The 12,425-nt window shown below is 40.6% G+C and overlaps 1 protein-coding gene across 2 annotated transcripts in view; it reads left to right on the top strand.

Annotated features, from left to right (window-relative positions):
* atp11b (ATPase phospholipid transporting 11B) overlaps positions 1–12,425 on the top strand; it is a 38,349-nt gene that overhangs the window by 14,992 nt on the left and 10,932 nt on the right. For both annotated transcript variants that reach the window (XM_062395345.1, XM_062395346.1), the window contains exons 13-28: positions 87–245; positions 449–630; positions 1,812–1,880; positions 2,072–2,145; positions 2,361–2,464; positions 3,274–3,455; positions 5,256–5,459; positions 5,564–5,717; positions 5,924–6,026; positions 6,113–6,258; positions 6,489–6,548; positions 6,994–7,121; positions 7,379–7,517; positions 9,039–9,104; positions 9,647–9,750; positions 10,167–10,332. In XM_062395345.1, coding sequence (XP_062251329.1) covers positions 87–245; positions 449–630; positions 1,812–1,880; positions 2,072–2,145; positions 2,361–2,464; positions 3,274–3,455; positions 5,256–5,459; positions 5,564–5,717; positions 5,924–6,026; positions 6,113–6,258; positions 6,489–6,548; positions 6,994–7,121; positions 7,379–7,517; positions 9,039–9,104; positions 9,647–9,750; positions 10,167–10,332 — 2,040 coding nt within the window. The remainder of the gene's footprint in view (positions 1–86; positions 246–448; positions 631–1,811; positions 1,881–2,071; positions 2,146–2,360; positions 2,465–3,273; positions 3,456–5,255; positions 5,460–5,563; positions 5,718–5,923; positions 6,027–6,112; positions 6,259–6,488; positions 6,549–6,993; positions 7,122–7,378; positions 7,518–9,038; positions 9,105–9,646; positions 9,751–10,166; positions 10,333–12,425) is intronic.

Here is a 12,425-nt window from a genome sequence, read left to right on the forward strand (position 1 = left end):
CGTTTGTTTATTATTTACAACATCTCTGCCTCTCCTTCAGTCACTCCTAACCTACATGTGCACTGTTGTTTGTTTCTGTCTTCCAGGTGGAATATGTTTTTACCGATAAGACGGGTACGCTAACAGAAAACGAGATGCATTTCCGTGAGTGTTCCATTAATGGAACAAAGTACCGGGAGGTTAATGGCAAACTGGTTCCAGAGGGAATGACTGACGATTCACCGGATGGTTCTAGGCCTCACCTGGTAACTCTCAAACATACACATATTACATGCATTTTCTCTTGGCAGACACACAAAGACACACAATGTCAGTCATAGCTTTTTTCCTTTGGCTGTTTATTAACTCAGCTATAGATAATTAGACTAATACACAGACGTAGAACTGCGAAAGTTCATCACCCAAGATGTGTCTTCGTCTCTCATCTTCCCGTCTTCTCTCCTTACAGATCGGTGAGGAATTGTTATTTATCCAGGCGGTGTCATTGTGTCACACGGTTCATATCAGCTACGACCAACCCGACTGCCTGATTGGAGACCCGTTCTCCCACTCAAACGGTTTCTCTTCTAATCACATGGAGTACTACGCCTCTTCCCCAGACGAGAAAGCTTTAGTAGAGGCAGCGAAGAGGTGAGGTTCCATGAGAGAATAGAACCTGGAAATATGGTTATAGATGAGAGCTGATGTTATCCAAAGGTATCAATTAAGGTAGAGCTTGTAGTTTTACCAAATATTAAATATGTGTGATTGTTACAAAACAGGTAATTTCAGGTTTTATGGTCTATGTTAGGATGACGGTGATAGTAAAAAACTAAAAACTTTTGAAAACTATTCGTAAAGTTTGAGTTGAAAGTGTCCAGTGTTTTCAGTCTCAGGCTACTCTTGGTATAATAAAATAACTCTGGCTTTATTGGGGCCAGAAGAGACCTGTCACAATATATAGGCCTTTTATTTGCTTTATATAAATCCTGGCTGTAGACGTAAGGTTAAAGTCTACGTGCCGTTCTACCTCTCCTGACTGTCAGCTGCTGAGGGACATTAAAAATCCCGTGTAGGTCAGAGTGCTCGCTAAATGGACCTTTTCCTCGGTCACTTGTTGTTTATTTATTGCTCCCAGAAATCCAGCACAGGCAGCAACTTGATGTCAAGGGGGTAGTTGAAAAACGGGAGATTCTACCACACCTGTGCAAAGAGGGAGGTTGTAGAAGCTGGAGAAGAAATGAAAAAACGTGGAGAATTGATGATTAGGAAATGTGGCTGTGTAGCGCCCATCTAAATATTCTGACTCGTGTGTCAAGATTTTAATGGGGCATCAAGTCAGTAATTCTTGTCAATGCAGTTTTTGGAACCATTAAATAAAATTATGTTGAGCGGTAAGGGACTGCACCCATGACCCTGCGACTCCGTGCTCCACTGAACCACCGAGCATCTGTGATGATATAAAGCAAAAGGCGACACAGTCGGAGCTCTGACCTCATAAAAACACAAACATGATCAGACTGAATATGTTGGAAAGTTTTCAGGGCTGTAACAGTCACATTACAACAAAAAGGTCCTAGATTCTATTACCTTGTTTGTGGTCTTGGTTTTCTATTGGTTCACCTGAGTTTTATTAGGATTCACCTTTTCCTACAGTCTGAGCACATTACAGAAACTGAGAAAGATTTAATGATTTAATGGCCTGAAGAAGGGCAATGGATAAAAGTTACAGCTTTTTGTTTTTTAAATGATCATATACTTATATCTTGAAGGTCATGGACTTCGTTCTCCAGAGAACTTTAATCAATAACTTCTGTCCTCCCTTTTCCCAGAATCGGAGTGGCCTTCAGTGGCAGCAGCGGAGACACCCTGGAAATCAAAACATTTGGCAAGTTAGAGAAGTACGTCCCACCCCGAGTTTCTCTCAATATCACATATACTCAAATATTATTGTTGGCTGTGAAGTGAAGCTTATTTTCTCGGTAACATTAGTTTATATGTCTTAAAGGTACCCTTCTTGTGTACAGCTATTTAAGAGCGTGACTTTTTAGAGATGTTGCTCAGTCCAAACATGCTGTCATTGTTCACTTAGGTACAAACTGCTCCACGTGTTAGAGTTTGATGCTGATCGCAGGAGGATGAGCGTCATACTCCAGACTCCCTCAGGTAACACTATGTTCTACCTCTCTGCACTTTTGGGAAATGGTAGATCTAGTGCATTCAAAAGGCGATTTTTATCCAACCTACTTCACAAATTCCCACTCACTGATGCAATGGACCGAATAACGCAACTGCAGTTTGATAATATGGTTGAATATATGCGCATTACATACTATATATGAATATAAGCATGTTGTTTTTTGCATATCTTGACTGTTAAGGAGATCAAGTGCTGTTTACCAAGGGAGCAGAGTCCGCCATCTTGCCTTTCAGCACCAGTGGTGAGATAGAGAAGACGAGACTGCACGTTGATGAGTTTGCACTGGTGAGGAGTCATTTGTTTTTTAAATGAAATGCACTTTTTGTTTCTGAGAATCTTTTCCAGGAATTTTTCTTCGTCCTTGGATTTCAAATTTGTATTCAGCGGTTATTGGTCAGCAAATAATTCCAAATCCATCAGTTTATTAGATTGAACATCATAAAATCAATAACAAAGCATAAAACCATCATACAGCAGCTGCTCATTTATTTTACTCTGAAGCATTAAATATGACTTTCTGTGAATGTGCTGATGAACTGGAGTCACATTGATCAAACAAACTCTGTTTACCAAACTGAACACGTCAGGGAATGTCTGAATATTATGATTAATAATTCAAATATTTCCTCAAGCACACGTTGGTTTGTGTGTGTTCATGTGTAGGCCTGACATTTGACAACATTGTAGTAATTACTTCTGGCTCTGTCGTTCTCTGTTCCCATTAGACTGTAAATTCTTCACTAAAGTAGCCCCACACTCACACACACAAACAGGCGTATCTGGCCCCCACATCATGTAATCTGACATCAGTACCCAGGAGTCGGTGCTCTGTACTGGGTTGATTTGTGGTCGTCGACCCCTCAGGCCGGTTCCCTGATTTAAAGCCAAGCTTTGATAATTCGTTTTTCTGTTATTTCTCTTTTATTCGTATTCCTTTCCCACATCCTCTTGACCTACTGTTCCTTTCCTCATGAACTTGTCCGTTAATATTTATCTTTATTTTATCTTTTGTTGTCATTATTTCTCGTCTTACATGCGCTCTCATATCTCTTCTTTTTCTCTTCCCATGCCTCACCCACCTCCTCCGACCACAGAAAGGTTTGCGGACCCTGGTGGTCGCATGTCGTCACTTCAGCCCAGAGGAGTACATGGATGTGGACAGGCGACTGAATGGCGCCCGCACTGCTCTGCAGCAGAGGGAGGAGAGACTTCAGGAGGCCTTCAGCTACATCGAGAAAGACCTGCAGGTCCTGGGAGCAACAGGGGTGGAGGACAAGTATGAACATTTAAAGGATAAATCGCACTATTATCATCTTATTGTTGCCCCTGATACTTGATTTTGTTACATTCACAACTCACTACAATGGAAAAACCCATGACAGCCTGTCAGTGCCTTCCAAACTGGCAGCATTAGCTTCAGACAAACAAGACAAACACTGTGGTGTCTGTGCTTCGGTTCTGTGACTGATGTCAGTACGCTCAATAGGAAGCTGGAGCCAGCATGTGCTTGTGTTAGTTTATGATAAAGATTGGAATTGGTGGAATTGGCTACCTGGGATTTGTCCTGAGGCAAAGATTCAGCTAAATGAAATTAAAAAAGATATTCACCTTCCATATAATGTCCGACATGATATGTTTATTAATGAGCGCCGTTTAAAGGTTCTGTTAAGTGGATTATTTCTTTGAAATTAAGACAGATTCAGGTTTGCAGTTTACCCCACTTTGAGTCTTTATGCTAAGCTAATCACCTGCTGGCAATTAGCGGTATCGATCACATAGTCTCAAGAAATTGGATAAACCATCAAACTATTCCATTAAAATAGAGCCAATTAGAATACATGATGTGAAAGCCACTTTAACTCCCCAACAGACAGTATGATGCTATATATGTTTTTATATCATGTGTTGCAACTGGCAAATTAAATATCATATTGCCACCGGGTAAAGCATATGGTTTATATCCACATTGTTACATTTAAACAACTGTTTCTCTTATATAGTACTAACAAGTTTTACTCTTTAAGCTGCATGTGCACTTTTCAATGTGCATAGAATGATCATTGTAGCCCCAAAAGTAAAGTGCTGATACCCGACCAAGTTATTTCTGTTTTTAATAAATGCCAAAGTAGAAAGTCCCAAATAGAAAAAGTAGTGCTTTATAAAACAGTAGAAAACACACTGCAAGGAACAGGCAGCTCAACAGTGGGAGGGAGAATCTAACAGTGGAACAACGTACAGTCTGCAGGGAGATGGAGACGCCACCTCGCTGAGACTCTCTGGAAATGAATGTTGATATGTGTTTGCATCCGCTCACCATCTGCTCCTCGCATAAGCCTCGCGCTTCTCCCACTCCATTTATATCTCTGCCCTCGCACTCTCTCTCCTCCCCCCCCTCCCTCCCTCTCTCTCCTCTCTTCTATCTGTTTTTCTATCTGGGATGAATTCCTCCTCGGGCACATATGGTCACAATCACAGGATCTCATCTATTATAGAAGACAACACCAGGAATTCCTTCATCTTCTTTTTTGTCCAGAAAGAAAAAAAGCTGATAGTCATGGTAATATAATATCGTATTCATTTTATTGGTCAGGCTCTAAGAGATGCTGTAAATAACAAAAAGTGCTACTGCACAGAGACGTCAGAGAAAAAGGTCATGGATGCTTAGATCCTTTAGTCTTATCTTTTGCTGTTTGAGACGTCTGTTCATCTTCCTATTAGTCAAACTATATTTATTTGTTTGTATTTGCTTGGTTTCTTCAAAACCTCTTTGTCCACACTCAGACTTAACCTGTCCAATAAAAGAAGCTTTAGGGAAAATGCCCCCTACAATCATCTAATTAGTCTTATTGAGTTACGAGCAATCTCGTTTACTAACAAGCCTCCAGGATGTGAACACATTAAGCGCTAAGCAACAAAAACACCAGGTTTGAATGTCAATCTTATCTAGTTACAACACCTCACCCACAAGTATAAAAACTAAATATCCTTAAAGTTCAAATCACCTGAGAGTTGGCCTGGTTTAATTTTACCAAACATGCACATGGAGTTTATTCTCTCTCTTCCTCGTGTCACTCAGACTCCAAGACAAGGTGCAGGAGACAATTGAGGCTTTGCGGCTGGCAGGAATCAAAGTATGGGTGCTGACAGGGGACAAACACGAAACAGCGGTCAGTGTCAGTCTGTCCTGTGGTCACTTCCACCGAACCATGAACATCCTGGAGCTTCTGCAGCAGCGCTCAGACAACGAGTGTGCCGAGCAGCTCCGCATACTGGCCCGGAGGTGAGCGTGTGATCCTCCTTCTGAGAAATATAGAATCTACATATCAGAATTATTTGGATACCAGTCGTTTGATTAAAAAAATGTTGTTCTCTGTTTGCCCTCAGGATAAAGGAGGACCATGTCATACAGCACGGGCTGGTCGTGGATGGAGCCAGTCTCTCTTTAGCATTGAGGGGGCACGAGAAGCTCTTCATGGAAGTGTGTAAAAACTGTTCGGCTGTGTTGTGCTGCCGCATGGCCCCACTACAGAAAGCAAAGGTACCAGTGCTTTGCCGCTCACACAACTCACCTCGACAAATCAAAACTACTTTTGGAAAGGAATGAATCTCATGATTTTTTGAGAATATTCTGATATGAGCTAAAACACAAACTCTCATTGTTTTAGTAAAGTCAAAGGTTCTATTCTAGCTTTGTGTGTGCTCTGAAACTCAGTCCAGAAATCAGTATTACTGTTTTCTGTCCAGGTGGTACGTCTTTTTAAAACATCTCCGGAGAAACCCATCACCTTAGCTATAGGAGACGGAGCTAATGATGTCAGTATGATACAGGAAGCCCACGTCGGCATAGGTAACAACTCAACACACACACACACCTTCAGCTGTAGTTGTATACTGCTCTTTCTTCTCTAACATGTGTTTGTGTGTCTCCTCCAGGTATCATGGGGAAGGAGGGTCGTCAGGCCGTGAGAAACAGTGACTATGCAATTGCCAGGTTTAGGTTCCTGTCTAAACTACTGCTGGTCCACGGTCACTTCTACTACATTCGAATAGCTACGCTTGTACAGTACTTTTTCTACAAGGTGAGTGATACTTCTGATTTTTAATTTCTTTCTACAAGATCATTCCTTCTTTTGACTTTTCCTTAGACTTTATAGCAGTAGAATCAGATATTGATTCAAATACCAGCAAAAAAACCTTATTCTGATTTATAGAAATGTTTTTTGAAAATGAGCCTTTATCAGAATGTGTTTAATCGAGTCTTCTTCACTGCACCTTGTATAACATTTCTTTATGTCTCTCTCTTTTATAGAATGTGTGTTTTATTACGCCCCAGTTTTTATACCAGTTCGTCTGTTTGTTTTCACAACAAGTAAGTAGCTTTATGTCTCATCTTTTTCATTTGTTGTTTTGTTTGTTTTTATCTCATCTTGGGACACAAATTCCTGAACAACAGTTTTCTGTTTCTACTTTTTTAGCAAAAAGCTCATTGACATCACTCATTTTGAGTTTCTGTCAAAGTCAAAGGTTGAATCTCTTATTGTTATCAAATGTATTTACACATTAATATGACATAGCTTTACAACATGCGAGTTAATGTTTATATGATGCATTTGTTCTATCACTCCATTCACACACTAGATCTGATTATATGTCAATCATATATCTCATGCACACAGAAAAGATATTGACACCATTCTTTTCAGTTGTATAATATATCTGACTCTTCAACATCCCTGCCTGTCATGTTTGGTTCGATGAGCTGTGGATTAAGTTGATAAGCTTGTGTTGAATGATATGTTGTCTCGTCATCCCAGACTCTGTACGACAGTGTTTATCTGACACTCTACAACATCTGCTTCACCTCGCTGCCCATACTGGTGTACAGCCTGTTTGAACAGCTGGTCCATCCGCACGTCCTGCAGAACAAACCTGGCCTGTATAGGTAAGCCTGTTGATCGATTGTTTGTGGGGAACTTTAGCAAAGGTGGCTGAGAGAGATTTCAGGCCACATTTAATTTGGATCAAGTAGTTTGAGTTTGTTGCCATGTACGTAATGTTTGGTCTACATGTTTTGAAAAGTTTTTTTCTGAATCATTCTGTAAATTATCCACAATTAACTTACCATCATCGTAGGATCAAGTGTTACACTGAACTTTTTCTCTGTCCTCTAAATTAAATTATAACGTTTGTTTCCTACAGGGACATTAGCAAAAACGCTCTGCTGTCTTTTCGGACCTTCCTGTACTGGACTTTCTTGGGCTTCTGTCACGCCTTCATCTTCTTCTTTGGATCATACATACTGATGGGAGAAGACACCACACTTATGGGCAACGGACAGGTCTGTGTGTGTGTCTGTGTGTGTTTGTGTGTGAGAGAGAAGATGTACTACATGGTTTTTATTCTGTTGGAATCCTCGCTGAGAAGATCTTTACATAAATCACGTTAGGGAAATGTTGCCTGAGGGCAAACATGACAGGCAGTAAAGAAAAGCAAGATAACGTTTGTGTGCATGTTATGATGAATTATTGATGGTACTTGTTGCCTGCTGGTTTCTCCCCAGTTACTTACTCTCCTCTTCCCTCATTCCGTCTCTGTATTTAACAGCCTCTTAAATAGCGCATGTTCGTCACTCACTTGTTACTTAAAAATTTCTCGTAATTTGACCTTTTCTTCTTGTCATATCTTCTGTGTCTCTGGTTCTTCACAAAATTAGTTTTCTTCTCTTTCCTTTCCCACTGCATATCTTGTCTAAAGTTTGGTATTCCAGCAAGCACTCATATTGCTCTCTGTCTCTCCCTCTCTCTGTGGTTATTTTCCTCTATCTTTTGTTGATTACTCTTTTTTTTCCTTCTGCCTTCACGCTGTGCATGTCTTCAGATCTTGCGAGCTAACAGGCAGTTGGTAAGAGTCTGCTCTACAGCTGAATGCATGTCTCCTTGGGGGGTTAAATGAGACTTATCAGGAAGATGCCTCGTCTGATGTGTTGCTGTTATATTTGAAACTTTGAGATGAGGAGTTTTATGGCCATTATTTATGATTTTTCATTAGTCCACCAATACATTTGTCAGGGTCAAGTATATGATCAGGTTTCCATTCATTTTCCATAGACTGTAACAACTCATAAGCATTCACACATACATTCATCATCACTTTTTAAAATATAGCAGATACATTTCATATGTACTCATCATATGTGCAGTTATATATTCTAGATTAATCTCATGGGCCGACAGATGCAGAGAGAATTAGTATCCCACGCTGCTGCATTAACTTGATTTATACATTGTAATATTTAGGACTTTTTAGAATAACCCCGGTGGTTTTATCAGCAATGATGGTTCACAGATAGATAAATAAACAAATGGACACAGAGACGAGTTTGTAAAATACTATTTTACTTATGATAAAAAGAATCTATTGCATTAACACTTTCCATTAAAGGGCCCAGAACTGTTGTCTTACCACCCTGAGTTTCTCTCTGTTAGTCACTCTCATTAATCACTATTAGTTTTCAGAGCTGTGACTCCAGCAGTGTTTTGAATTGGATGAAAACAGAAACAATGCCCCCCCCCCCCCCCCCCCCCCTCCACCTCCTAAACACCAAGTACAGTGATTCTCTTATGAAGCCGAGCTTCCAGTGGAAGCAACACAGTGGGAGGGCAGGGACTCATTATAGGCACCGTTACACCAAACATCTTGTTATCCTGTAGAAGCTGTACAATACCCCACGATAGGATATGTAACCATATCATTATATTACCACTTCTTGCGCAATGGTAATATGTATGTAATATGTATGTAAGTCAACATAGGCACTATTTCACTGTTTAGTAATGTTGACTGTAATGTTTGTTAACAGATGTTTGGAAACTGGACTTTTGGAACGCTGGTCTTTACGGTTATGGTCATCACTGTCACATTAAAGGTAAGTTTAATCTCAGGCTTTCACAACAACACAGCCTGTTGTTTTATTTATGACATCATCTGGTGCTGACTTGGATTTCACACTGAAGTGTCAGTTGTTTACAGCAAACTGAGAATAGCACAGAACAACACAGACAAAATGAGTCAAAGCTAATTTTAAAGCAAACTAAAGACCTTAATATTTATCTCAGGATTCAGAGAACTTGCAACCCCTTTAAAGTGTTAGGCTTACTCCATGCTGTTGAATGCATCTTCCTTAGGGTACTTCTGTGTTTTTATGTAATTTTGCCACTTAACTAAATGCACTTAAAAATGATGGATTGTGTGAGCATTGGCGAACCTTCAGGTATCGTGTCAAGGTCCATAGGGACACACTTGTTCTACGAATTACAGCAAATTTTGATTAGAATTATGTCAGTGGCCATTAATAGGAGAAAATGATTTGTCCCAGGTTGAGGTCAAGGTTTCTTTAACAGCACTGAGGCAGATTTGTATATTTTATTTGGTGTCTTACGGCTCTTCATCTCATCTGTTTGATGACAGCTCGCTATAGAGACTCATTTCTGGACGTGGATGAACCATTTTGTGACCTGGGGTTCGATTGCCTTCTACTTCATCTTCTCTCTCTTCTACGGAGGAATCATCTGGTGAGAACAGTTCAGAATCTTTGTCGTTGTACGAAGCACTGCTTTAGAATTCAAAGAAAATTGTTTGCCATGGTATATCTGCCACACGTAGATTCCACATACACCCTCCATAAACCTATAAAGTGATTCTACAGAAGTTCACATCCATCTTAAGTACTATACCCATTCCAGTCGGCTCTCAGACCAGCAGGAGCCATCCTGATAGATGGGCCATAATTAATATGTGTGGTAGGACATCTCAACAGGTCCTTATTTGTGTGATGTCCCTAAGCCGCCCATGTCTGCCCACCCATATAGTCTTAGACCTGATGCTAACTTTAGCCAGACTGTCTCTGTCCCTCTCAGACAAACCAACATGTAGCTGCTCCCCTCGGCTGCAAAGGGTAACAACTCTTTCTCTCCCTCCCCCCCTCCAGGCCGTTCCTCCACAGCCAGGACATGTACTTTGTATTCGTGCAGCTGCTCTCCAGCGGTTCCGCCTGGTTCGCCATCATCATCATGGTCATAACTTGCCTCTTCCCGGATGTTGTGAAGAGTGTTTTTTACAGACATCTGCAGCCCACCAGCACGCAGAAGAGTCAGGTAACACAGAGGTTAATGGGAGAAAGTAGAAGGTGTGATCGGATCATTCTTCTAAAATGGATTGTTCTGTCTTTGTCTAAAAGCAAAAAAAGGAAAAAGGATCTTCTTTCATATTGGCTGAGATTAGATTTGTGTTGCACCTTTCTGGCAGGACTCCAGAAAGTCCCTCTGGGCCACAGCAGCTCTCAAATCACTGCATTAGTACAGTGAAATACGTTTGTCTGTCTACTGCTTTGTTACGCCCATATTTTTCCAGGGTTATCACTCTGCTGCAGCTTCTCTGAGAACAGCAGATGTTTAGTTTATCTCCAACATTGTGTTTGCTTATCGCTGGGCTCAAGAACATTTTGAGCATGTGAGTAGGATCCACTCACAGACCTGTATCTGCATCACTTAGCCAACTATGGCTAATAGCCAAGTGACTGTAGCCAAGAATAAATCATTTTTATTGAGGTAAATTCATGATATACAGAATGCTGGAAGTCAAAGAAGGACAGGATCAGAGAAAGAAGTAGGACAGAATAGTAACAGGTATATAGAACAGAAATCAATAATCAGGCAAATGTCGTAGTGGAGAGAACATGAGGACTAGATGTAGTTAGATTACATCCTGTACATAGTCATCCCACATGGAGTCATGTTATTCTTCTATAATCTATCAATTGAAATGAGTTTAAATCAATAGGTCCAGCTGGAGTTATAGGTGAGAAATGTTAAAAAGACATTTCTATATGTTTGGGTTTCTCTGTGAGATCTGCAGACCCAGGATCAGAAGTAAATGGCAGAAAGGTTCAAATACAGTCCGTTATTAAAAATGTCTTCCGTAAACAGTGTTAGATTTGCGTCACAATAATGGAAATCATATTTCATGTGAGATGACAAAAGCCCGGAGGGAGAAAACAAAGTGAAATGTCACGGTAGCTCAAGTTCTCGACTCATATCGGTGAAACAGCTCCTTGTTTTTTCAGCCTATGTGGTCACGACTAATCCACTTCTCTACACAAACAGCATGGCTCCTCACGGACGCCACATGACTCACCTCACACACAGTCTGCATGGTCACCTCTCAGCCGACCCACGCTGTTATTCTACTGATTTATCCAGCTGGAGTCTATTCACGTCTCGGCTTATACTTTCCTCTTTTACAAAACTCCTCTTGTTTCTCAGAAAACAAATGTGGTGTTTGTTGTTTTTGCTCTAAACTCTGTCCAGTTTGTCTTTTTGTCTTTCTGTGTGTGTGTGGTCGAATGAACTGGGTGTGTGTGTGAGAGCTTGATCTCTAACCTCTCTGTGTGTCTGTGTGTGTTCTTCCTCCTGTGTACGCTCCCGGTGTAGATGTATTCCAACCGCGTGGCAATAGGAGACGACTTCATCGCTCTGCAGCCTCTTTCCAGAACCAAGAGCCAGCTGGGCAAAATTAGGTAGAGGAGATGAGACTGGTCCAGCCCTGGGCTTAATATTTATCTAGAAATCAATTAAATCAGAACAAGTATCCACAGAGTGCTTTATTCATAATCAATTCTTCTATGTTATTAGATTCTGGCATTAATCAGAATATGTGTGTGAATATTTGGCCATCAACACTGGCTTCTCCTTTTCCCCTGCGTTGAGGACAGAGCAGTTCAGTTTCTCTTCTACTGGTTTTGAAAAAAAGTTATTTAAAATTGGGAAAAATATGTAATTTGATGCCGTTATTTGTGGTTTTAATTACTACCATTCAGTGATGTGTTTCACTGCATGTTAACACTTGCTCTTTGTAAATAGGATTATTCTACACAAACCATATTATGTTTTAATGTCATATGTAAAGGTTAAGATATTTGTCAACATGAGGATGGAAGTCTCAATTCCAGCAACACAGAGAACTCTAAAATGTAGAAGCATTTCTTTATGGAGAAAGCACTCCCGTTTATCATCATTCATAAACAAGTGAAATGTTTTCCTCCCAGGTCTGGACTTGATTTGGTCGTACTTAGTGTTTCTGACACTGGCAGCGCACTTTCTGCCACAAAATGCGCTGCTACTGTCGGAGCTCCACCTTATTGTTTTGTGTCTGTGAGCGCATGACCCGGACAAGCCTATCAGCATTCTCT

This window comes from Platichthys flesus, chromosome 9 (assembly GCF_949316205.1).
Source record: "Platichthys flesus chromosome 9, fPlaFle2.1, whole genome shotgun sequence".
NCBI classification, from domain to species: domain Eukaryota; kingdom Metazoa; phylum Chordata; class Actinopteri; order Pleuronectiformes; family Pleuronectidae; genus Platichthys; species Platichthys flesus.